The 25,919-nt window shown below is 48.3% G+C and overlaps 1 protein-coding gene across 5 annotated transcripts in view; it reads right to left on the minus strand.

Annotated features, from left to right (window-relative positions):
- acss1 (acyl-CoA synthetase short chain family member 1) overlaps positions 1-25,919 on the minus strand; it is a 75,136-nt gene that overhangs the window by 37,712 nt on the left and 11,505 nt on the right. For all 5 annotated transcript variants that reach the window (XR_013578655.1, XR_013578656.1, XM_078556639.1 and 2 more), the window contains exons 4-6: positions 25,034-25,209; positions 20,288-20,440; positions 19,738-19,885 (exon numbers count right to left, since the gene is read on the minus strand). Coding sequence is in view for 3 of the 5 variants with exons in the window: in XM_078556639.1 (XP_078412765.1) it covers positions 19,738-19,885; positions 20,288-20,440; positions 25,034-25,209 (477 nt within the window). In the remaining 2 variants the exon portion in view is untranslated. The remainder of the gene's footprint in view (positions 1-19,737; positions 19,886-20,287; positions 20,441-25,033; positions 25,210-25,919) is intronic.

A 25,919-nucleotide genomic window follows, 5' to 3' on the forward strand; every position in this document is an offset into this window, starting at 1 on the left:
TTTTAATAATAACTTTCAAAAGGGAATTGGATAAATACTTGAAAGGAAAAAAAAACTACAGGGCTGTGGGGATAGAGATGAGGAGTGGAACAAACGGATAGCTCTTTCCAAAGAGCCAGGCACATTGGAGCAAAAGGCCTCCTTATGTGTTGTATCATTCCATGAAACTGTTTCTCCTGATAAGTGAGTCAGTAACAAATGGATACATTTAAGATAAATGGAAAAAGAACCAGAGGTGAGCAGATGAAGAGAATGGGCAGGATCTTAGGCTTGGCGAGCAGGGGGCGGGGCCTGCTTGCCGAGGCGTAAAATAACATGTGGTGACATCGGGCATGCGTTCCGACATCACCGCACGTCATTCAGATTTTCAGTTCGGCGGGTGTGCAACTGAGTCAGCCTATTAAGACCAGTTAACTATCAATTGAAACAATTTACTGAGCGACCCATCCAACCTTAAGTTGGCGGGCAGCCCAGGCAGCCTTCGCATTTATCATGAAACCTCATCCACGGCCGGATGAGGTTTCATGAAGGGTTTTAAAGTCTTGTAAAAAATTTTAATAAAATTAATAGACATGTCCCAGCTCATGTGACAGTTTCACATGAGGGGACAGGTCTTAAAAATTTTTTTTTTTCCTTTATTAAATTGTTTTGAACTTCAACTAATCTCCCCGAGGCAGCTCTATGCCTCAGAGATTTCTGAGCTCTTTCATGCGCAAGCTTGAAAGAGCACAGGCCCCGACTCAGGCAACAACCCTCCACCGCACAGGGTGCACTCAGCGCTTCTGGGTGCGCACCACGCCAAGCAGGCCTTAATTAATCAGCTGCATGCACGCCCACGCCCGCTCCCGCCCAAGCCCACCGACGGGGAGAAAATCCTCCCCAATATGTTTTTAACGCAGCAAGTCCTTACGATCTGGAATGCACTGCCTGAAAGAGTGCTGGAAGCAGATTCAATAGTAGCTTTCTAAAGGGAACTGGGTATATGTTTGCAAAGAAAAAAAATTTGCACAGCTGTGGGAAGAGAGCCAGGGGAGTGGAACTAATTGGATGGGTCTTTTAAAAGCTGACACAGGCACAATGGACAAAATGGCCTCCTTTTGTGCCAAAGATGCTAGATTTTATTGAGAAGTTGTGTATTGGTTATAATACTAGTAATCGAAGGCAAATGAATTCCAACTCCCACTAAGGCAGTGTGAGAAGTTGAATTCAGTTTAAAATAATTTGCATAATTTGCAGATAAAATGCTGAAATCGTTCCTACCACTTATGGCAGGTGTACTGTGCCAATGTGATTTGCCTGTTATACACAGTAGATAATTTACCTCCTCCATCTGCAACACTTGTGACGCTCAGTAGACATTACTGAAATATCAATGAAACGTCGACAGTTACGTAGAAAAATGCATCAATCGAGATTAAGCCGTTGCTTTTTAGAAGACTATAATGCCTTTGGATATTTTAGATCATCTTTTAATTAGGAAGGTGTCATCAGAAAGAATACTTACCTGCCAGGGGAGAGACCATGAGCATGGTTCTGCCAAGGCAAGGTCGGGAAGCAAAGGCTATAACCAATCGAAACCCATACCATGGGGTATCTAACACTGTCTGAGTCACGGTGAAGGACAGCGAAGGAGGATCACCTATGGATCGGGCCTTCTTCGCCAGGAGGATCCTGTTGAAGGCGTGCGGTTTTGAAGCTCCGGAGATCTTCACCCTGCAGGACTTCCCCAGCGATGGATTTTTTGACGTGACGTTCAAGCGGGTGGCAGACTGCGTCCAGCTCCTGAGGGTGTTCGAGGAGAAGAGAGACCTGCCGGAGATGAAGATCCTGACGGCGGAGCCGCTCTTTGCTCTGCTGCTGCAATGGGACCAGGTGGTGACGGTGCATCTGTACAACCCCTTCGTCCCTGTCGCCGACGTGGTCACCTTCCTCACCAGGTACTTCGATAAGGTGGGGAGCGGCACCGAGATTCGAGACGATTTGGGGATCTGGACAGGCAAACGCCAGTTTAAGGTCACGCTAAAGACCGACGGTAAGGGAGCCACTTTCCACCCTCCTTCCAGATTCGCTATCGGGGGAAGCCGTGGCTACCTGGTCTACGCTGGGCAACCCAAGCATTGTCGCTCATGCGGCAAGGCTGGTCATGTGGCGGCCAACTGCAGCGCCTCCCTCTGCAAGATCTGCAAACAGGAAGGGCACCAGACAAAAGACTGCAAACAGGCTAAGTGCTGCAACCTGTGTGGCGAGGCAGGTCACCTCTACAGGACCTGCCCGAAATGCTGCCGTACTTACGCACAGGCAGCCAAAGCCAATGAGGGGGAAGCAGAGGAAATGCTTTTTGTCACTCCAACCACCAAGGCCCCCAGGGAGCTCAACGGGACAAAGGAGGACACAGAGAGAGACAAGGTGGAGGAAGAGATTGAGGCAACAGATAGCCAATCAACAGCACTACCCCCTGAACCTTCCAGTCCTCAGGACAGCGAATCAATGGAGGAGGAGGAGGCAGCAGTGGAAAAGCAGCAGGGGGAGTGGCAGACGGTGAAGAGAGCCAAAAGGAAGAAGGAGCGAAGAAGAAGCAAAGCCACTTCCCAGACAAGTGGCAAGAGGCGTCTCCCATCCGACATGGATGACAAAGGCAGCAGCTCTTCGGACGAAGAAGTGCCAGGGCGGCACCGACAGAAGAAGCGGCAAAGCTCTAGGGCGTTGGAGGACGAGACACCCGAGCTCCAGAACATTAGAGACAACAAGGAGGCCAGCGCACCCCAACTTTGCCTGCAACCCGAGGAGGCCAGTGCACCACAGCCCCAGGAATCTGGGAGCAGTGAGGCAATCATCGCACCCCAGCTCCGGGAAGCCGGGAACAGCAACGCCCCAGAGGGGGTGAGTTTTGGAGAATCTTCTCCAGCAAAGGTCATCTCAAACCCCGCTCTCTACGCGAACCCCCAGATGCCACCCGAGCAGAACACTGCCAATGAGAACTTCCTCAGCCCATCCAAAGTGAAGGAATTTGAGCTCACTACGGGTATGAAGGAGCAGACTAAAGGTCTGGGACTCTCAGAGACAACAGGTTTGGTAGGAGAATAAATGCTTTAAAATGGGTTTAAAGATTGTATCCATAAATGTGCGTAGCATTAAATCTACTACGCGATGTGTTGCGACCTTGGACTACCTTGCCAAGGTCAAAGCTGACCTGTTGTTTCTGCAGGAGTGTGCGATACCGCACCTCAGCTCCTACAGGCAATGGTCACGATGGTGGTCCCATGGGCCATCGATCTGGTCGGGCGGAAACTACTCTCGTTCCTCCGGCCTGGGTATTCTGCTGCGGGGAGGCAACTTCACCGTCTCCGATGTTAAGGAGGTGGTGGGCGGGCGCCTCCTCGTAGCAGACGTAATGTACAAGAACGCTCCACTCCGGTTAATTAACGTGTATGGCCGTCACAAGGGACCGAGCGGCTGGAGGTTTTTCAGCAGCTGCCACTGCTGCTGGCGACCTCCAGGCCAGTCATTCTGGGCGGTGACTTCAACTGCATCATCGATGTGGCTGGACGATCCAGCAGGGCCGACAGCAGATTGGACGCTACGTCCAGATCCCTGGTGGAAACAGTTAAGGATGCCAAGCTGCACGACGTCTTGAGCAACCCTGCAGACGGAGCGCAGCGTAGATACACCTGGTCGCGGCCAGACGGGTCCATCCGTTCCAGGATAGACTTCCTGTTTGTGTCCCGTGCATTCACAGTCAGATCCACCGACGTCAAGCCGGTGTTCTTCTCTGACCACTGCCTGCTAAATGTGCAACTGCTGACCCCAGAGAACATTGAGGAGCTCAAGAGGGATTACAAAGGTTGGAGAACCGTGAAACCCCTCTTTGAGTCCCTGACACACTGGTGGGAAGCGATCAAGGGAAACATCAAGAGGTTTTTCATCCTCAAAGGCACCCAGAAAGCTAGAAAGGAACAGAGGGAAATGTCTCAACTCCAGAAAAACATGCAAAATCTGCTCCGGCTGCAGTCGATGGGGGTCGATGTCAAGGAGGAACTCCAAGAGGTGAAGAAACAGCAAGCCTCGCACTTTGCCTTGGAGGCCTCCAAGATCATCTTCCATTCCAGAGTCCGCTCCGTGGAGCAGGATGAGACGTGCTCACGTTTCTTCTTCCAAAAGGTACACAGAGAGAGCTCTGTGATCAGCAGCCTGAAGGAAGAAGACGGCTCAGTAAAGTCATCGCAGTCCGACATTTTGAGGATCAGCAAATCCTTTTATGCCGGATTGTATGACGTGAAGCCCATGGACAGCACGGCCTCCCAGTCCTTCCTGTCCTCTATCACAGAGGTCTTAGACGACAGTACACGGGAGAGCCTGGAAAAACCGCTAACTCCTGACAAACTGACTAAGGCCCTTGAGTCCTTCGAAAAGAGTAAAACTCCCGGAAGCGACGGCTTGCCGGCGGAGTTGTATTTGGCTCTGTGGGACTGGATCGGCCCAGACCTGCTAGAAGTGTACAAGAGTATGCTCCTGGCCGGCAGTATCTCAGAATCCATGAGGAAAGGCATTATCACCCTCATCTACAAGCACAAGGGGGGAAGGGAGGAAATTAGAAATTGGCGACCCATTTCACTGTGGAATGTGGAGTATAAGATTCTGTCCAAGGTCATCGCCAATCGGGTCAAATCCGCTCTGGAATTGGTGATTCACCCTGACCAAACCTGCACTGTGCCAGGCAGGAAGATCTCTGACAGCCTCGCGCTGCTCAGGGATACGATTGCCTATATACAGGACAGGGGTGTGGATAACTGCCTCATCAGCTTGGATCAGGAGAACGCCTTTGACAGAATATCGCACACCTACATGGTGGATGTGCTCTCCAAAATGGGGTTTGGGGAGGGAATTCGAAATTGGATCCAACTGCTCTACACTAACATCAGTAGCGCAGTCTCAATCAATGGGTGGGAAACTGATAGCTTTCCGATTAAATCTGGAGTCAGGCAGGGCTGTCCTCTCTCACCTGTTCTTTTCGTGTGTTGCATAGAACCTTTTGCCGAGTCCATCAGGAAGGATCCGGGCATAAGAGGAGTGACGATCCCAGGCATTGGAGGCACTCAGGTAAAAGCCTCCCTATACATGGATGATGTCGCCGTCTTCTGCTCGGATCCGCTGTCGGTGCGCAGACTGATCCACATCTGCGACCAGTTCGAACTGGCCTCGGGAGCCAAGGTAAATCGTGGGAAGAGCGAGGCCATGTTCTTTAGGAACTGGGCTGACCGATCCTTTGTCCCCTTCACTGTCAGGGCTGGCGGCCTGAAGGTGCTGGGGATATGGTTCCGAGGGACCAGGGCATGCGTTAGAAACTGGAAGGAGCGAGTGTCTATGGTGAAAAGGAAACTGGGCATGTGGGAGCGACGCTCCCTCTCCATTGCGGGTAAGAACCTGGTCATCAGGTGTGAGGCACTCTCGCTGTTGCTGTACATGGTGCAGGTCTGGCCCATTCCACACTCCTGCGTGGTGGCGATCAATCGAGCCATCTTCCGCTTTATCTGGAGGTCAGAAATGGATCGTGTCCGCAGGGACGCGATGTACAAGCCTCTAGATAAAGGGGGAGAAAACGTGCCCAACATCGCCCTCATACTGATGGCCACCTTTGTGTGTGGCTGCATCAAGCGGTGCGTAGACCCTCAGTACGCAAACACCAAGTGTCACTATGTGCTGAGGTTCTACCTGTCCCCGGTGTTGCGAAGGATGGGTCTGGCCACGCTGCCACGGAACGCTCCAAGTAGTTGGACCGTGCCATACTACCTGTCCCTCGTGGAAAAATTTATGCAGAAAAACACCTTTGACCACAAGTCCATCAGGCAGTGGTCGGCACGTAACATCTTAGAGGCCCTGCGGGAAAAGGAGAGGGTGGATCCTGTGGGATGGTTCCCCGAGCAGACTGTCAAAGTCATTTGGCAGAATGCCTCATCGCCAGAACTTTCCAACAAGCACCAAGACATGGCTTGGCTGGTGGTGAGAAAGGCCCTCCCCGTCAGATCCTTCCTACACGCCAGGAGTCTCACCCGCTCTGCACGTTGCCCTCGAGGTGGCTGTGATGGGGAAGAGACCGTTGTTCACCTCTTTGTGGATTGTGCCTTTGCAAAGAAGGTCTGGAGAGAGATGTAGTGGTTGCTGTCGAGGTTCATCCCGAGCAGTTCTGTGACACAGGACTCTGTGCTCTACGGGCTGTTCCCAGGGACACACACCGAGACAAACATCAACTGCAGCTGGAGGATCATGAACTCAGTGAAAGACACGCTTTGGTCTGCCCGAAACCTGTTGGTCTTCCAGCACAAAGAGTTGTCCCCGACCGAGTGTTGCGGACTGGCACAATCCAAAGTCCAGGACTACGTGCTGAGGGACGCACTAAAGCTTGGGGCAGCCGCCGCAAAGGCGCAATGGGGAAGGGTCGCTGTCTAAGACCTTTCTGCCACAGTGCACCGAGGGACTGGGAACTGTTTAAACCCCCTCGGGCTGTACAGCTCAAAATGAAAGGCTGTAAATGATTGTAATATTGTTTGTACTGATGCACCTGGTGATACATTATGTAAAAGCTGAACCTGATTGTACCCTTGTAATGGTGTTTTTAAATGGTTTGGAATGTGGTTGAAGATATTTTATGAATAAAGTATATTTTTGCAAAAAAAAAGTCATCAGAAAGAAGGTGTTCGAGGAGAAGAGAGACCTGCCGGAGATGAAGATCCTGACGGCGGAGCCGCTCTTTGCTCTGCCGTTGCAATGGGACCGGGTGGTGACGGTGCATCTGTACAACCCCTTCGTCCCTGTTGCCGATGTGCTCACCTTCCTCACCAGGTACTTCGATAAGGTTGGGAGCTGCACCGAGGTTAGAGACGATTTGGGGATCTGGACAGGCAAACGCCAGTTTAAGGTCACGCTCAAGACCGACGGCAAGGGAGCCATCTTCCACCCTCCTTCCAGATTTGCTATCGGGGGAAGCCGTGGCTACCTGGTCTACGCTGGGCAACCCAAACATTGTCGCTCCTGCGGCAAGGCTGGTCATGTGGCGGCCAACTGCAGCGCCTCCCTCTGCAAGAACTGCAAACAGGAAGGGCACCAGACAAAAGACTGCAAACAGGCTAAGTGCTGCAACCTGTGTGGCGAGGCAGGCCACCTCTACAGGACCTGCCCCAAACGCTGCCGTACTTACGCACAGGCAGCCAAAGCCAACGAGGCGGAAGCAGAAGAAATGCTTCGTGTCACTCCAACCACCAAGGCCCCCAGGGAGCTCATCGGGACAAAGGAGGACACAGAGAGAGACAAGGTGGAGGAAGAGATTGAGGCAACGGATAGCCAATCAACAGCACTACCCCTTGAACCTCCCACTCCTCAGGACAGCGAATCAATGGAGGAGGAGGAGGCAGCAGTGGAAAAGCAGCAGGGGGAGTGGCAGACGGTGAAGAGAGCCAAAAGGAAGAAGGAGCTAAGAAGGAACCAAGCCATTTCCCAGACAAGTGGCAAGAGGCGTCTCCCATCCGACATGGATGACAAAGGCAGCAGCTCTTCAGACGAAGAAGTGCCAGGGCGGCACTGACAGAAAAAGTGGCAAAGCTCTAGGGAGTTGGAGGACGAGACACCCGAGCTCCAGAACATTGGAGACAACGAGGAGGCCAGCGCACCCCAACTTTGCCTGCAACCCGAAGAGGCCAGTTAACCACAGCCCTAGGAATCTGGGAGCAGTGAGGCAATCAGCGCACCCCAGCTCCGGGAAGCCGGGAACAGCAACGCCCCAGAGGGGGTGAGGTTTGGAGAAGCTTCTCCAGCAAAGGTCATCTCAAACCCCGCTCTCTGGGCGAACCCCCAGATGCCACCCAAGCAGAACACTGCCAATGAAGACTTCCTCAGCCCATCCAAAGTGAAGGAATTTGAGCTCACTACGGGTATGAAGGAGCAGACTAAAGGTCTGGGACTCTCAGAGACAACAGGTTTGGTAGGAGAATAAATGCTTTAAAATGGGTTTAAAGGTTGTATCCATAAATGTGCGTAGCATTAAATCTACTACGCGATGTGTTGCGACCTTGGGCTACCTTGCCAAGGTCAAAGCTGACCTGTTGTTTCTGCAGGAGTGTGCGATACCGCATCTCAGCTCCTACAGGCAATGGTCACGATGGTGGTCCCATGGGCCATCGATCTGGTCGGGCGGAAACTACTCTCGTTCCTCCGGCCTGGGTATTCTGCTGCGGGGAGGCAACTTCACCGTCTCCGAGGTTAAGGAGGTGGTGGGCGGGCGCCTCCTCGTAGCAGACGTAATGTACAAGAACGCTCCACTCCGGTTAATTAACGTGTATGGCCCGTCACAAGGGGCCGAGCGGCTGGAGGTTTTTCAGCAGCTCCCACTGCTGCTGGCGACCTCCAGGCCGGTCATTCTGGGCGGTGACTTCAACTCCATCATCGATGCGGCTGGACGATCCAGCAGGGCCGACAGCAGATTGGACGCTACGTCCAGATCCCTGATGGAAACAGTTAAGGATGCCAAGCTGCACGACGTCTTCAGCAACCCTGCAGATGGAGCGCAGCGTAGATACACCTGGTCGAGGCCAGACAGGTCCATTCGTTCCAGGATAGACTTCCTGTTTGTGTCCCGAGCTTTCGCAGTCAGGTGTTCTTCTCTGACAACTGCCTCCTACTGGCGGACTGCCACTTAGAGAAGGACCAGAGGGTGGGCAGGGGGGCATGGAAGCTAAACGTGCAACTGCTGACCCCAGAGAACATTGAGGAGCTCAAGAGGGATTACAAAGGTTGGAGAACCGTGAAACCCCTCTTTGAGTCCCTGACACACTGGTGGGAAGCGATCAAGAGAAACATCAAGAGGTTTTTCATCCTCAAAGGCACCCAGAAAGCTAGAAAGGAACATAGGGAAGTGTCTCGACTCCAGAAAAACACGCAGAATCTGCTCCGGCTGCAGTCGATGGGGGTCGATGTCAAGGAGGAACTCCAAGAGGTGAAGAGCCAGCAAACCTCGCTCTTTGCCTCGGAGGCCTCCAAGATCATCTTCCGTTCCAGGGTCCGCTCCGTGGAGCAGGATGAGACGTGCTCACGTTTCTTCTTCCAAAAGGTACACAGAGAGAGCTCTGTGATCAGCAGCCTGAAGGAAGAAGACGGCTCAGTAAAGTCATCGCAGTCCGACATTTTGAGGATCAGCAAATCCTTTTATGCCGGATTGTATGACATGAAGCCCACGGACAGCACGGCCTCCCAGTCCTTCCTGTCCTCTATCACAGAGGTCTTAGACGACAGTACACGGGAGAGCCTGGAAAAACAGCTAACTCCTGACGAACTGACTAAGGCCCTTGAGTCCTTCGAGAAGAGTAAAACTCCTGGAAGCGACGGCTTGCCGGCGGAGTTGTATTTGGCTCTGTGGGACTGGATCGGCCCAGACCTGCTAGAAGTGTACGAGAGTATGCTCCTGGCCGGCAGTATGTCAGAATCCATGAGGATAGGCATTATCACCCTCATCTACAAGCACAAGGGGGGAAGGGAGGAAATTAGAAATTGGCGACCCATTTCATTGTGGAATGTGGAGTATAAGATTCTGTCCAAGGTCATCGCCAATCGGGTCAAATCCGCTCTGGAATTGGTGATCCACCCTGACCAGACCTGCACTGTGCCGGGCAGGAAGATCTCTGACAGCCTCGAGCTGCTCAGGGTTACGATTGCCTATGTACAGGACAGGGGTGTGAATACCTGCCTCATCAGATTGGATCAGGAGAAGGCCTTTGACAGAATATCGCACACCTACATGGTGGATGTGCTCTCCAAAATGGGGTTTGGGGAGGGAATTCGAAATTGGATCCAACTGCTCTACACTAACATCAGTAGCACAGTCTCAATCAATGGGTGGGAAACAGATAGCTTTCCGATTAAATCTGGAGTCAGGCAGGGCTGTCCTCTCTCGCCTGTTCTTTTCGTGTGTTGCATAGAACCCTTTGCCGAGTCCATCAGGAAGGATCCGGGCATAAGAGGAGTGACGATCCCAGGCAGTGGAGGCACTCAGGTCAAAGCCTCCCTGTACATGGATGATGTCGCCGTCTTCTGCTCGGATCCGCTGTCGGTGCGCAGACTGATCCACATCTGCGACCAGTTCGAACTGGCCTCGGTAGCCAATGTAAATCGTGGGAAGAGCGAGGCCATGTTCTTTGGGAACTGGACTGACCGATCCTTTGTCCCCTTCACCGTCAGGGCTGACGGCCTGAAGGTGCTGGGGATATGGTTCGGAGGGACCAGGGCATGCGTTAGAAACTGGAAGGAGCGAGTGTCAATGGTGAAAAGGAAACTGGGCATGTGGGAGCGATGCTCCCTCTCCATTGCGGGTAAGAACCTGGTCATCAGGTGTGAGGCACTCTCGCTGTTGCTGTACGTGGTGCAGGTCTGGCCCATTCCACACTCCTGCGTGGTGGTGATCACTCGAACCATCTTCCGCTTTATCTGGAGGTCAAAAATGGATCGTGTCTGCAGGGACGCGATGTACAAGCCTCTAGATAGAGGGGGAAAAAACGTGCCCAACATCGCCCTCATACTGATGGCCCCCTTTGTGTGTGGCTGCATCAAGCGGTGCGTAGACCCTCAGTACGCAAACAGCAAGTGTCACTACGTGCTGAGGTTCTACCTGTCCCCGGTGTTGCGAAGGATGGGTCTGGCCACCTGCCGCGGAAAGCTCCAAGTAGTTGGACCGTGCCATACTACCTGTCCCTCGTGGAAAAATTTATGCAGAGAAACACCTTTGACCACAAGTCCATCAGGCAGTGGTCGGCACGTAACGTCTTAGAGGCCCTGCGGGAAAAGGAGATGGTGGATCCTGTCGGATGGTTTCCCGAGCAGACTGCCAAAGTCATTTGGCAGAATGCCTCATCGCCAGAACTTTCCAACAAGCACCAAGACGTGGCTTGGCTGGTGGTGAGAAAGGCCCTCCCCGTCAGATCCTTCCTACACGCCAGGAGTCTCACCCCCTCGGCACGTTGCCCTCGAGGTGGCTGTGGTGGGGAAGAGACCGTTGTTCACCTCCTTGTGGATTGTGCCTTTGCAAAGAAGGTCTGGAGAGAGATGTAGTGGTTGCTGTCGAGGTTCATCCCGAGCAGTTCTGTGACACAGGACTCTGTGCTCTACGGGCTGTTCCCAGGGACACACACCGAGACAAACATCAACTGCAGCTGGAGGATCATCAACTCGGTGAAAGATGCTCTTTGGTCTGCCCGAAACCTGTTGGTCTTCCAGCGTAAAGAGTTGTCCCCGACCGAGTGTTGCAGCCTGGCACATTCCAAAGTCCAGGACTACGTGCTGAGGGACGCACTAAAGCTTGGGGCAGCTGCCGCAAAGGCGCAATGGGGAAGGGTCGCTGTCTAAGACCTTTCTGCCACAGGGTACCGAGGGACTAGGAACTGGTTAAATCCCCTCGGGCTGTACAGCTCAAAATGAATGTCTGCAAATGATTGTAATATTGTTTGTACTGATGCACCTGGTGCTACATGTTGTAAAAATTGAACCTGATTGTACCTTTGTAATAGTGCTTTTGAAATGGTTTATCAGTAAATGTGACCATAAAGCTGTCAGGTTGTCAGTAAAATCCCAGCTGGTTTTGCTAATGTCTGTTCAGAAGAAAGCTACCGCCTTCTCGGAACAACTGGGGATGGATGGATAATTAATGTCAGCTTTGCCAACGATGCTGCATCCCAAGCATGAATTTTTTAAAATGTAGACTATCCAAAGAGCAAAAACAAAAAAACTTAAATGCAAATATGAAAAATCAATAGGATGACCTGATGTCCCGGTTTGGCTGGGATAGTCCGGGCTTCTCGGTGAACATCCTGGTATCCCAACAGTTTTCTCCAGACTGCTCAAATGTTTGGGTTTTCAACTCCACTGAGGACCCTCCCCTTTAATCTGCTCCTTGCATTCCATTTACTGTCAGCAAACCCAAAAAAACCCTCATCTTCCTATTCGGCACTTTACAGTCTCCCAGACGTAACAGAGTTCAACAACTTCAGACCATGAACTCTCTTCTCTATCTCTACTCCTTTTTTAATCCCATTTTTTATTTTAATTTTTATTCTTACTTATTTTCATTTTATTTATTTGTTTTTTATCCTCTTTCCGCAACCCCCTCCCCCAACCCCACAGGGCCATTGTCACTTGTTTCTATGTTGTGCTTTCAGAGAGCGCTCACCCTTGTTCTGCTATTAACACATTCAGCACCTCCTTTAGTCCTTACCACTACCATTAACACTTCCTTTGTCCTGTGTCCATGACCACCTTTGTCAAATTTCTCCTTAGCTCCCATCTATCCCTGATCTTTCTATCTTGCTTCACCTGCTCCACCCCCTCTTAAACAGTATAAAATCCATCACATTTCTACTTCTCTTTAGCTCTGAAGAAGAGTCATACGGACTCGCAACGTTGGCCAGGATTTTCCCTTCGGCGATTTGGGGGCGGGGCCCGCTCGCCGAAGGGTAAATTTCCTGAAAAACGGGAAGGCCACTTGGGCTCTTCGCCTGCCCACCGACCTTAAGGTCGGATGGGCAGCCCAGTCAATTACCTAAATTGGTTAATTAATGACCTTTAACAGGCCTTTGACAGTTTGGCAGGTGCGCAGCCATCTCCGGCATGCACCCACCAAACGAAAGATCGGAATGATATGTGGTGACATCGGGAGCATGCCTGACGTCACCGTGCGTCATTTTATGCATCAGCGAGCGGGGGCGGGCCCCACACGCTAACGTAAAAATTCTCCCCACTGAGTCACAAAATGGCCCTGTAACTATAGCCAGCACCTCAGACTCTGCACCAGCTTGCTGTTCCTCCCCAGAATCTGACTCTGGGTTATATCAAGCTGGGCTGGATGGATCTGAAATTGCGCTGAGAGGAACCCAGCTCAACCATGCCTTGTCCTACCATCTCAGCTCATTCCTCCTGGGATATCAGGGATCTGAATGGAAACAGCCCATTGGAACAAAGCCCGCTAACAGAGTTCCCTCAGGCTTATTCCCAAGCCTGTACAGTCCAGAATTAAAAGCACCTCTTTGTAAAATGCAGCTTCAAGGCTCAGTAGCTACAATTATAGTGATTGGGAAGGTAATAGCCGCAAATTGCATTGCTGCCTTCCTGAATATCTCTGTGCATAGAACTGCCACTCCCTCCATAATGTGTCGCAGTTTTCCAAATGCCCCAAGTATTGCTGAGGCCATGTCTGAGCTGCACTTTTGCAGAGTTTTTAGCGTACCATATAGTCTACTCTCAAAAGACCTGGTCATTAATGAGTTCCCCTTCTGTAAGGTAAGAACACAGAACCCATCAACTGCTGACTTCTCTGCTACTTCCTCAAGACAATTGGTACACGTACTGTTCAACCACATATGCATTGCTGGCAATAATTCGGCTTTATCCCACTTGATTTGATTCTCTCAGAGGTTATCAAACTCATCACATACAGCAGCTGTGGAAGAGTCTATTGGTTTTATAAATACAAGATGTTATTCATCTAAAAGTTTGAAGTGTTGCATCAGGCAGATGTGCATAGGGCGAAACGTATGTTCTAAATAAGAACTTTGTAGCATTTCCAGTATATTAGAATCTGTCATGAACATAAGACCATAAGATCATAAGACATAGAAGCAGAAATTAGGCCATTCGGCCCATCAAGTCTGCTCCACCATTCAATCATGGCTGATAAGTTTCTCAACCCCATTCTCCCGCCTTCTCCCCGTAACCTTTGATTCCCTTACCAATTAAGAACCTATCTATCTCGGTCATAAATACACTCAATGACCAGGCCTCCACAGCCTTCTGTGGCAATGAATTCCATAGATTCACCACTCTCTGGCTAAAGAAGTTTCTCCTCATCTCTGTTCTAAAAGGTCTTCCCTTTACTCTGAGGCTGTGCCCTCAGGTCCTAGTCTCTCCTACTAATGGAAACATCTTCCCCACGCCCACTCTATCCAGGCCTTTCAGTGTTCTGTAAGTTTCAATCAGATCCCCCCTCATCCTTCTAAACTCCATCGAGTATAGACCAGAGTCCTCAAACATTCCTCATATGTTAAGCCTTTCATTCCTGGGATCGTTCTCGTGAACCTCCTCTGGACCCTCTCCAGGGCCAGCACATCCTTCCTGAGATACGGGGCCCAAAATTGCTCACAATATTCTAAATGTGTTCTGACCAGAGCCTTATAAAGCCTCAGCAGCACATCCCTGTTTTTATATTCTAGTCCTCTAACATTGCATTTGCCTTCCTAACTACCGACTCAACCTGCAAATTAACCTTAAGAGAATCCTGGACTAGGACTCCCAAGTCCCTTTGCACTCCAGATTTCTGAATTCTCTCCCCATTTAGAAAATAGTCTATGCCTCTATTCTTCCTACCAAAGTGCATGACCTCACATGCCCCCACATTGTATTCCATCTGCTACTTCTTTGCCCATTCTCCTAACCTGTCCAAATCCTTCTGCAGCTTCCCCGCCTCCTCAATACTACCTGTCCCTCCACCCAACTTTGTATCATCTGCAAACTTAGCCAGGATGCCCTCAGTTCCTTCATACAGACCACTAATGTATAAAGTGAAAAGTTGTGGTCCCAACACTGACCCCTGCGGAACTCTACTAGTCACCGGCCGCCATCCTGAGAAGGACCCCCTTATCCCCACTCTCTGCCTCCTGCCAGACAGCCAATCTTCTATCCATGCTAGTACCTTGCCTCTAACACCATGGGCTCTTATCTTACTGAGCAGCCTCCTGTGCAGTACCTTGTCAAAAGTCTTCTGGAAGTCCAAGTAGATAACATCCATTGGCTCTCCTTTGTCTAATCTACTCGTTACCTCCTCAAAGAATTGTAACAGATTTGTCAGGCATGACCTCCCCTTGATGAAATCATGCTGACTTTGCCCTCTTTTACCATGCACTTCCAAGTATTCTGAAATCTCATCCTTAATAATGGACTCTAAAATCTTACCAACGACCGAGGTCAGGCTAATCGGCCTGTAATTTCCCATCTTTTGCCTCACTCCCTTCTTAAACAGGGGGGTTACATTAGCAATTTTCCAGTCCTCTGGGACCCTCCCTGACTCCAGTGATTCCTGAAAGATCACCACTAACGCCTCCACTATCTCTTCAGCTATCTCCTTCAGAACTCTGGGGTGTAATCCATCTGGTCCAGTGATTTATCCACCTTCAGACCTTTCAGTTTTCCTAGCACCTTCTCCTTGTTAATGGCCACCATACTCACTTCTGCCCCCCGACTCTCTTGAACTTTGGGGATGTTACTCGTGTCTTCCACCGTGAAGACTGACGCAAAGTACCTATTCAATTCCTCCGCCATTTCTTTGTTCCCCACTACTACTTCTCCAGCGTCATTTTCCAGTGGCCCAATGTCCACTTTTGCCTCTCTCTTACCCTTTATATATCTAAAAAAACTCTTGCAATCTTCTTTTATATTTCTGGCTAGTTTACCCTCATATTTAATCTTCTCCCTCCTTATTTCTTTCTTAGTTGTTCTCTGTTGGTCTTTGTAGGCTTCCCAATCCCCTGGCTTCCCACTGCTCTTCGCTGCATTGTATGCTTTCTCTTTAGCTTTTATGCTGTCCCTGACTTCCCTTGTCAGCCATGGTTGCCTTGTCCTCCCTTTAGTATGCTTCATCTTCCTAGGGATGAATTTTTGCTGTGTCTCCCAAATTACTCCCAGAAACTCCTGCCATTGCTGTTCCACTGTCTTTCCTGCTAGGCTCATCTCCCAGTCAATTCTGGCCAGCTCCTCCCTCATGCCTCTGTAGTTGCCTTTATTCAACTTAGGCTTAAATGTTTTGGTTTTACCAAAACACTTTGTTTTCACTTTGTTTTTGGATGGCAGCTGTTCACTATTTTGCCATTCAACCTCCCCTAGACACATCTTTTGTTTCCATTACAACTCGCTTTGGCTTTGCTCCAACAACTCTTTTCTCACTTAATCTCTCCTGTCTTATACCTGATCACAGACATTCCCTTTTATTCCTTTTTCAACCCTTCTCCCCTTTCACTTGCTTAAGACCTATTACATCTCTAATTTTTCCCAGTTCTGATGAAAGGTCACCACTCTGAAATGTTAACTCTGTTTCCCGCCCCACTTTGGCTGCCTGACCTGATGAGTATTTCCAGCGTTTTCTGTTTTTCCTTCAGATTTCCAGCATCCACAGTATTTTGCTTTTGTATTCATGTTTAATTCACAGCCACTTCTCTTCCAGGAATGCCCAGCTTGAAGCAGTTCTACTCTTCTCTCCAAAAGGATTTCTGTTTGCCTCTTTTACCTTGTTCACCTTCATTGCTTTCTATTCCCCTTCTCATGTTTGATAAGGTATCTACCAAAACTCAGTTTCACAGCCACATCTCTTTCTTCAGCAAATGTCTCTGGCTCCGACATATTTCATGTGGATTCTAGACTTTGTGTCTTGGATCCGCCCACATTTGCAGATATCTCCTAGATACTTGGTGCTCCTCAAACCACTGATCTTGCTGCATTCTAAGATCCACAATCAATGCCGTGCACCGCCACACGCATGCTGCCAATCTCTCTCTCTCTTCAGCAGCACCAGCTCACTCTATCTCAAAGCTGTTCTAGTCCACAGTTTCCTGTCATCCTTCATCTCGTCTGATGCTTTAACAAAAATCTTTTTTTCTACCTTTCAGGACTGAAGAATTGTAAGCTTCAACAACTCCTGGGTCCCAACACCCCTCTGATCTTCCTTCCCCTACACTTCCCTCTGACCTCATCTCTTCTTCCAGTCTCACCCCTTGCTGAGTATTTACAAGCCCTCAGATTTCCAGCATTTTGCTTTTGCATAAACATATTTGAGCATGTGATATATATTTATATACATATGTAATATATGTATTATATATAAACCTGAAGAAGATTGCCATCTTGGATTTTTCAGAATCCACTGAAATTGAGCCATCCTTGGAATCTCTTTCTGCCACTTTCCCCTGCACCCCTTTCTCCCCGCCCCAGCCTACACTCTCCCTCAGTCCATGGGATTGGATTCTGTACACTGTGGCCATTGATTCCTGGTCCCGCCATTGTATTTGTTGCCACAGGAAGACCCAGCCTACAGAGTCCACAGCAGCATTTGTTTCCTCTGGAGGTGCATTACTGTCGGGTAGAAGCCAGCAGGAGTGGTGAAGCAGGGAGGTGGGAGCAGGACGAGAGAGAGTGGCAGCGCCAGGTGAACTGGGAGGGAATGGGAGAATGGCATAAACTGGGGTGAACTGGAATAAGGGGAGAAAAGGTCTCTAATGAACTGGAGATGGGGCAATGGTTCTAGTGTGAACTGGGAGATGTGTTTAAGCAATCCAGTAGGAACTGGGGAGTGTAGGCGATCCAGAAATAATATTAAACAGTTCAACAATCAGATGTAGTAAGAAAACAAATATATATCCACAATACCCCCCATTTTTTCTGCAATATATGAGGGAAAATCTCTGCATTGATTGACACAATCTTCCACAATTTCCCATAAACTCCTAAATGTATCCCAAACATTGAACAGTCACTCCCTGAGAAAAAAACAAAAAGCTAAAAGCTACTGCGGATGCTGGAAATCCAAAACAAAAACAGAATTACCTGGAAAAACTCAGCAGGTCCAGCAGCATCGGCGGAGAAGAAATCAGTTAACGTTTCGAGTATTCATGACCCTTCGGCAGAACTGAAGCATAGTTAGGAGAAAGGTGAAATATAAGCTGGTTTAAGGTGGGGGGGGCGGGGGGAGAGAGAAGTTGAGGGTGTGGTGATTGTGGAGATAAGCAAGCAGTGATAGGAGCAGATAATCAAAAGATGTCACAGACAAAAGGATCAAAGAGGTGTTGAAGGTGGTGATATTGTCTAAGAAAGGTGCTAATTAAGAATGGAAGACAGGACACTCAAGGTACAGCTCTAGTGGGGGTGGGGTGGAAAGACTAACAAAGTTTTAGTTTTAGATTTAAAAATAATGGAAATAGGTGGGAAAAGAAAAATCTATATAAATTATTGAAAAAAAAAAGGGAGGGGGGAGAAACGGGGTGGGGATGGGGGGAGGGGGAGTTTAAGATCTAAAGTTGTTGAATTCAATATTCAGCCCGGAAGGCTGTAAAGTGCCTAGTTGGAAGATGAGGTGCTGTTCCTCCAGTTTGCGTTGGGCTTCACTGGAACAATGCAGCAAGCCAAGGACAGACATGTGGGCAAGAGAACAGGGTGGAGTGTTAAAATGGCAAGCGACAGGGAGGTTTGGGTCTTTCTTGCGGACAGACCGCAGGTGTTCTGCAAAGCGGTCGCCCAGTTTGCGTTTGGTCTCTCCAATGTAGAGGAGACCGCATTGGGAGCAACGAATGCAGTAGACTAAGTTAGGGGAAATGCAAGTGAAATGCTGCTTCACTTGAAAGGAGTGTTTGCGCCCTTGGACGGTGAGGAGAGAGGAAGTGAAGGGGAAGGTGTTGCATCTTCTGCGTGGGCATGGGGAGGTGCCATAGGTGGGGGTTGAGGAGTAGGGGGTGATGGAGGAGTGGACCAGGGTGTCCCGGAGGGAACGATCCCTATGGAATGCCGTCAGTGGGGGTGAAGGGAAGATGTGTTTGGTGGTGGCATCATGCTGGAGTTGGCGGAAATGGCGGAGGATGATCCTTTGAATGCGGAGGCTGGTGGGGTGATAAGTGAGGACAAGGGAGACCCTATCATGTTTCTGGGAAGGAGGAGAAGGTGTGAGGGAGGATGCGCGGGATATGGGCCGGACACGGTTGAGGGCCCTGCCAACGACCGTGGGTGGAAAACCTCGGTTAAGGAAGAAGGAGGACATGTCAGAGGAGCTGTTTTTGAAGGTAGCGTCATCAGAACAGATGCGACGGAGGTGAAGGAACTGAGAGAATGGGATGGAGTCCTTACAGGAAGCGGGGTGTGAGGAGCTGTAGTCAAGGTAGCTGTGGGAGTCGGTAGGCTTGTAATGGATATTGGTGGACAGTCTATCATCAGAAATTGAGACAGAGAGGTCAAGGAAGGGAAGAGAAGTGTCAGAGATGGACCATGTGAAAATGATGGAGGGGTGGAGATTGGAAGCAAAATTAATAAATTTTTCCAGGTCCCGACGAGAGCATGAAGCAGCACCGAAGTAATCATCGATGTACCGGAGAAAGAGTTGTGGGAGGGGGCCGGAGTAGGACTGGAACAAGGAATGTTCCACATACCCCATACCCCTGAGAAGCCAGGAATGTGCTCTAATCTCACAGCTTTAGGCCATTGAACATTTTAGAGGTGGGTGTTTAGAGATGGTGTCCAAGAAGCACCGTAGGGTTCATTTTAACTCAACCTGCCCTGTGGAAACCAACAAGGCAGAGTGAGCATGTAAATCAATCAGGTGACTTGCCTGCCAATGCCTAGCCTGGATCCTGCTGTTTTCCATTTTAACCTGCTGCTTGAAACAGGCAACAAAGATGCCCGCCTGGTGAGGGCGAGATCATATTTTAAATAATCAGATCAGGGTTTTATGCGGTTATCAGACCCTGAATATTTTAACTCCAAACTGAATGGCAAAGTTGCAAGAATCCATCTGAAACCTAGCTTCTCGGCAGACACCAGCTGGGAGTTAAAATCACCACCGCCTCTTGCCCCCACCACCCCAAGTTCCCATTTATTTCCCTTCAGTGTACCACCAATCATACGGAGCGCTAACAGGTTTATGAAATGTATTTTTTTGATGATAGTCATTGACGTGCTTACCTGGGTTTGGGTAGGTAGGTGTGCTCTCAAACAACACGGTAGTGGCACCATTGCAGAGTGGGCCATAGACCACATAACTGTGCCCTGTAATCCAGCCAATATCTGCCATACAGCCATGAATATCACCTTCTTGATAATCAAAGACGCACTAAAAGATAACATTTGTGTGTTATATATTACACGTTAGAACCTCGAACAGCAACAACATTACAGTACTTAAAAATTCACTTTACAAATAACAAACAACAGCAAGGCCTTGAAAATACACCCTGGGGTACTGACTTACAAACAGTTAATACATACTCTTTCGCGTGCAACAATCTCCCTGAGGCATGGAGCTGCCCCAGGGAGATTAAGTACATAATGAAACTTTTTTATAAATAAAGTGAAAAATTATTTAGACATGTCCCCTCATGTGACACTGATAATTATCTGCGAGATTGGCTTTTATGCCAGTTGTACATCTACAGAAATTTCCCTCTAAGTTAATATTAGTCGATAGAAGGTACTAGCGGAAAACAATGAGCTCACCCTCCTGTCCTACTCATACCTTGTGAGTGAGAGATGTATACAGCAGATAACCGGCCTGTGTATGGACTAGGCCCTTGGGTTTTCCTGTACTTCCAGAGGTATACAACAGGAAGAGAAAGTCCTCACTGTCCATGGACTCAGGATCACACACTGGTTCCTCTTTCTCCATCTCCTAAAGAAAAAAAAGGTCAGATCTTCCTTCTCAGCTGATGCATTATTCTAGCGCAAAATGTTTTAACAACCATTTAGTGTCATCAATATATTTAAGCATGACAAATATGTGAAACACACTTACATTCTGAGGGTAGATACGCAAATCTTTTACTTCTGTAATTGCCCAGTTCTTTAATCTCACTAGAATCATAATGGGTGAGGGGAAGGGATAAGAACTATAAATGGAACTGATGCAAACTACAGGAAACTAAACATTTCATTTTAGTTAATTCTGGGAAAGTGGGTATCACTGGCAAGGTCACCATCCCTAGTTATCCTGGGAAGATGGTGGTGGGCTGCCTTTTTGAAACCTCTGGTGAATGATTTGATATAACTGAGTGGTTTACTAGACAATTTCAGAGGGAAGTTAGGAGTCAATTGGGTTTCATTCCCAAAAGGACATGAGGGAACCAGCTGGGTTTTTTAACAACAGCTCAGTGTCACTTTTACTTTTCTCCTGGCTCATTCATGAAATGTGGGTATCTCTGGCAAGGCCAGAATTTATTGTCCATTCTTAATTATCCTTGAGAAAGTGGTGGTGAGCCACCTTCTTAAACCACAGCACTCCGTGTGATGTAGGAACACCTACAGTGCTGTTAGGGAGGGGATTCGGGATTTTGGCCCAGCGACAGTTAGGAATGGCAATATAGTCCTAAGTCAGAATGGTGTGTGACTTGGAGGGGAACTTGCAGGCGGTGATGTTTCCTTGCCCATGCTGATCTTGTTCTTGCTGACTTTGTGGTAGAGGCCTCAGGTTTGGAAGGGACTGTCAAAACAGCCTTGGAGAGATGCTGCAGTGCATCTTGTAAACTGCTGCCACTGTGTGTCAGTGGTGAAGGGAATGAGTGTTTAAGGTGGTGCATAGGATGACAATCAAGCAAGCTGGATTGTCCTGGATAGTGTCAAACTCCTTGGGTGTTGGAGCTGCACTCATCCCAGCAAGTATGGACAATGTGAAAACCTTCAACCTGGAAGTAGTGCAGTAAGGAAAATTTGTAATTTCTTTAAAAGGTCTGTGGAATCTGTAATTGTTTTCAAGAATGTTTGAAAAGGACTTTTAAGAGTTTGCATCGATTGTAAAAGTAACTGTAAATTTAATTTTCTGGGATAATAAGAAATACTGGCCACCCTTGACTAGAAACAGTACCAACAGGAATGAAATTAAGAAAGAAGTCATGTAACTGGCAGACACAAAGGAGGGCTACAAGCAGAGGAGCTAGAAGATGAAAGCACAGATGCAGGCACAAAGAGAAAGCAGACAAGAGACAGAAAGAGGAACTCACCAAATTCTTGTGAGGAGAAGAAGCAAATCTCTCTCAGGCCAGGCTGTTTGGCAGAAAAGGAGACAAGAATTCTTGGAGGCACTATGTGAGCTGGCTAAAAAGTTATAAAAACTGGAAAGTTGAGTGAATGGCTTGGAGAATATAAAGAGCTGGGTGTTTTTCTCAGAACCATGAATGGGGGTGTTATTAGTTGGTCGGTTGAAAAGGAACTCTAGAGAGCTACACCATCAGGGCTTTTGTGACCTGAGGGAGAGAGGGTTCATAGAAGTGTGTCTTGCTGATAATAATTGTACCCCTGAAAATTGAAAGTGAAAGCAGTAGTTGGATAGGGCTCTGACCTACTTTGTGTGAATAAAGAACAGCGTATTGTAGAGCAGTAGCTATGTGGGGCCACATTTGTGAATGCTTGTGGTTAGTAAGCCATACCTTCATTGGATCGACTATTTAAGGTGAAATTCACCTTTTTATTTGAAGCATCATTTGCCTGTTAATTCGTGCATAATTTGCATTGGTTCTGATTCATGTTAAAGTAAAAGCTACGAAAAATGGAATCTTGTTGGTGAATTATTATTTGGGGGTCATTCAGTAAATTTAGTTATTTTCCTCAATCATAAGGTCAGAAGTGCAGATGTTCGCTGATGATTATACAATGTCTAGCGCTATTCGTGACTCCTCCGATGCTGAAGCAGTACATGTCCATATGCAGCAAAACCTGGACAACATTCAGGCTTGGGCTGATAAGTGACAAGTAACATTCGTGCCACACGAGTGCCAGGCAATGACCACCTCCAACAAGTGAGAATCCAACCATCTTCCCCTGACTTTCAATGGCATTACTTCTGCAGAATCCCCCACTATCAACATCCTAGGGACTACCATTGACCAGAAACTAAAATGGACTAGCCATATAAATATTCTGGCTACAAGAGCAAGTCAGAGGCTGGGAATTCTGCTCCAAGTAACCCACCTCCTGACTCCCCAAAGCCAGTTTACCATCTACAAGGAACAAGTCAGGAGTGTGATGGAATACACTGCTCTTGCCTGGATGAGTGCAGCTCCAACAACACTCAAGAAGCTTGACACCATCCAGGACAATGCAGCCCTCTTGACTGGCACCTCATCCACCACCTTAAACATTCACTACCTCCACCATCAATGCACAATGGCAGCAGCGTGTATCATCTACAAGATGCACTGCTGCAACTCACCAAGACTCCTTCGACAGCATCTTCCAAACCCGCAATCACTACCACCTAGAAGGACAAGGGCATCAGATACATAGGAACACCATCACCTGCAAGTTCCCCTCCAGGCCACATACAATCCTGACTTGGAACTACATCGCCATTCCTTCAATGTGACTGTGTCAAAATCCTGGACATCCCTCCCTAACATCACTGTAGATGTACCTACACCACATGGACTGCAAGAGGTTCAGGAAGGCAGCTCACCACCACCTTCTCAAAGGCAATTAAGGATGGGCAATAAATGCTGGCCTAGCCAGCAATGCTCACATCCCGTGAGCTAATTTTTTTAAAATGTGAGAGGCCTCAGGAGGAGATGTTACATACGTTTCATCCTTGGCCAGCATTTTCCGGCCCCGCCGTGGTGGATTTCCCCAAGGCAGATGTGGTGGGCCATTCAAATCCCCTTTGACTTTGGTGGGTCTGAAAGGTCCCTCCAGCAGGAGGGGCCGGAAAATCCCGCCCCTTGTCTTTTGCATTGACATGCTGGGCTCTGCCACCATTGATGATGGGGATGTCTGTGGAGCCCCTTCCTCCAGTTAGTTGTTTAATTGTCCACCACTGTTCATGACTGAATGTAGCTGGACTGCAGAGCTTAGATCAGATCCGTTGGTCATAGGATCATTTAGCTTTGTCTGTAGTATGCTGCTTTCTAGTATACGTATGGTCTTGTGTTGTAGTTCCACCAGTTATGGGGGTGGCTGCTGCAAGAGCTGTGGGGGGTAGGGTGGGGGGAAGCTACCAGAGCTCTTCAGGCTGCCAAAGAGAAGATCGAAGAGGTGTGTACTGCACATGCACAAAGCTCTGACATCTCAAATATGCGAAAAGCAGCATCCCAGCCTCAAGCAACACAGGACAACATGCCCAATTACGGGACAATCCATAAACTCTGGGATGATTGGTTACCCTGTCTCCTACATTCCTCATTGAACCAGGGTTAGGCCTCTGGGTTAATGGTAATGGAAGAGCGATGGCTATGCTGGGCCATGAGGTTGCAGATTGCATTTGAATAATTAATAATTCTGCTGCTGTTGATGCCCCACAACAATTCATGGATGCCCAGTTTTTAGCTGCTGGATCTGTTCTGAATCTATCCCAGTTAGCACAGTGGTAGTGCCACACAACACGATGGAGGGTGCCCTCCGTGGGAAGATAGGATTTTGTCTCCACAAGAACGGGTACCGACTTTTTATTGCCACTGCTCTGGCAAGATTTGAGCTTACATTTTCAGAATTGTTAATCAAGTTTTCTGAATTACCGGTTACTGAGATATGATATGTGGTACAGATAGCATGCTCTGGGAGGGCCAGGTGAATTTGGTGCAACACTTTCCACCACTGGGGTTTTCCTCACCTCATGGTCTAGTTCTGCTTGAAAATAATTGATAGGCACTGTTTGCCATGATTCATGCCTGTCATTCATTTTTATTTACTAAGCAGAAATGCAATTAGCCACATTGGGCCACATTCGCTGACAATAATGCAATACTGAGGGAGTGAGACACCATCAGAAGTGCCTTTTTTTGGATGTGGCATTAAACTGAGACCCCATCTACCCTTTCGTGCATGTAAAAGATCCCATGGTATTATTCGAAGAGCAGGAAAGTTTTCCCCACCGTCCTGCTCAATATTTATCATTCAAAGCACTTCACTAAAACAGATGATCATGACATGGTTGTTTGGAGGACCTTGCTGTGAGCAGATTGGCTGCTGTGCTATCAGCAACAGTGGCTACACTTCAAAGTACTTGATTGACTATAAAGTGCTTTGGGATGTTCTGAGGTCATAAAAGGCACTGTATAAATACAAGAGCTTCTTTCTAAGTATTACTGTGCTTTTCTGCTTTGATTGGATTTTATAGTGGACATCTGTACTGTTTTTCTAATAACAGTTGATATTACACCTAACAGATTTTACAAAGTAGCAACTTTTACTCATCTCAACTTTACATATAAAAAAGGTAAACCTTCCAAGCACCAAAAGAGGCTCACTTAAGTTCAAACGCATTACTTTCATGATGACTTACTTCTTCAAGTGGTATGTCGATGTTACTCATAGCAACCTTATTGTCCGTTCTCTGTGTTACAAAGACATGCTTTACGGTGGGACATGTCTTTACTGCCTCATCCACCATCTTCTTCAGCTCAATAACACAACCACCACGGACTCCTTGATTGCAGGTGATGACGACCTTGCATTGGGCTAATTAGTGAAAGACAAACACCCTCATGAGGCACTGTTTCTTTTAAATGATGCTAATGATATGTAATTATACAATGTGACACATCCCAAGGTCAACTGTAATACAGCTGACACAATTGTGGCCTTAAGTAACATTCAGTATCTCCAGGCAGCCACCTGAACTAGGTACTAGGCCCCTTGCGTTTGTTAACACTCCTTCCAGCTATTGGGCAACAGCGAGTGGAGTCAGTGTCGGACCTACCTCAGGCTTTCTAGAGTTTGCTATGGCCCCTCTTTTCTCCTCTCTAGATGAATTTTTAGCCCAAAATCTTGTTATCAGAACATGTTTCTTACATTGTCCAGTAATCTGTAAGACTTTCCGCAAGCCTCTCGCAGAGTTTAGAATATAGTGTTTCTAGGTGGATTCAGCAGTATTCTTGCTGATTGCACTGGTAGCCACATCCTAGTTACATAAAACACTGCCTGCTACTGTCAGTCCAGCCTCCTCATCCCCTCATACTTATGCCAGCATCCCATCCGGCTTCTATCCTCGAGGTCGAAGTATGGCAAGCTGCATCTGGAGGCCCCTTTTAGTGTCCACAGCTTGCTTGCCCCAAATTCAAATGAGGCCAGGACAAATAAATCACAAGGGCTTCTTTGTCAACTCGAACAGTCACTGATCAGCACATCTTTCGACTAGTCCACGTGAACATTCCAAAGAAGGATCTGCC

This window comes from Cetorhinus maximus, chromosome 14, assembly GCF_964194155.1.
Source record: "Cetorhinus maximus chromosome 14, sCetMax3.hap1.1, whole genome shotgun sequence".
In the NCBI taxonomy this organism is placed as follows: domain Eukaryota; kingdom Metazoa; phylum Chordata; class Chondrichthyes; order Lamniformes; family Cetorhinidae; genus Cetorhinus; species Cetorhinus maximus.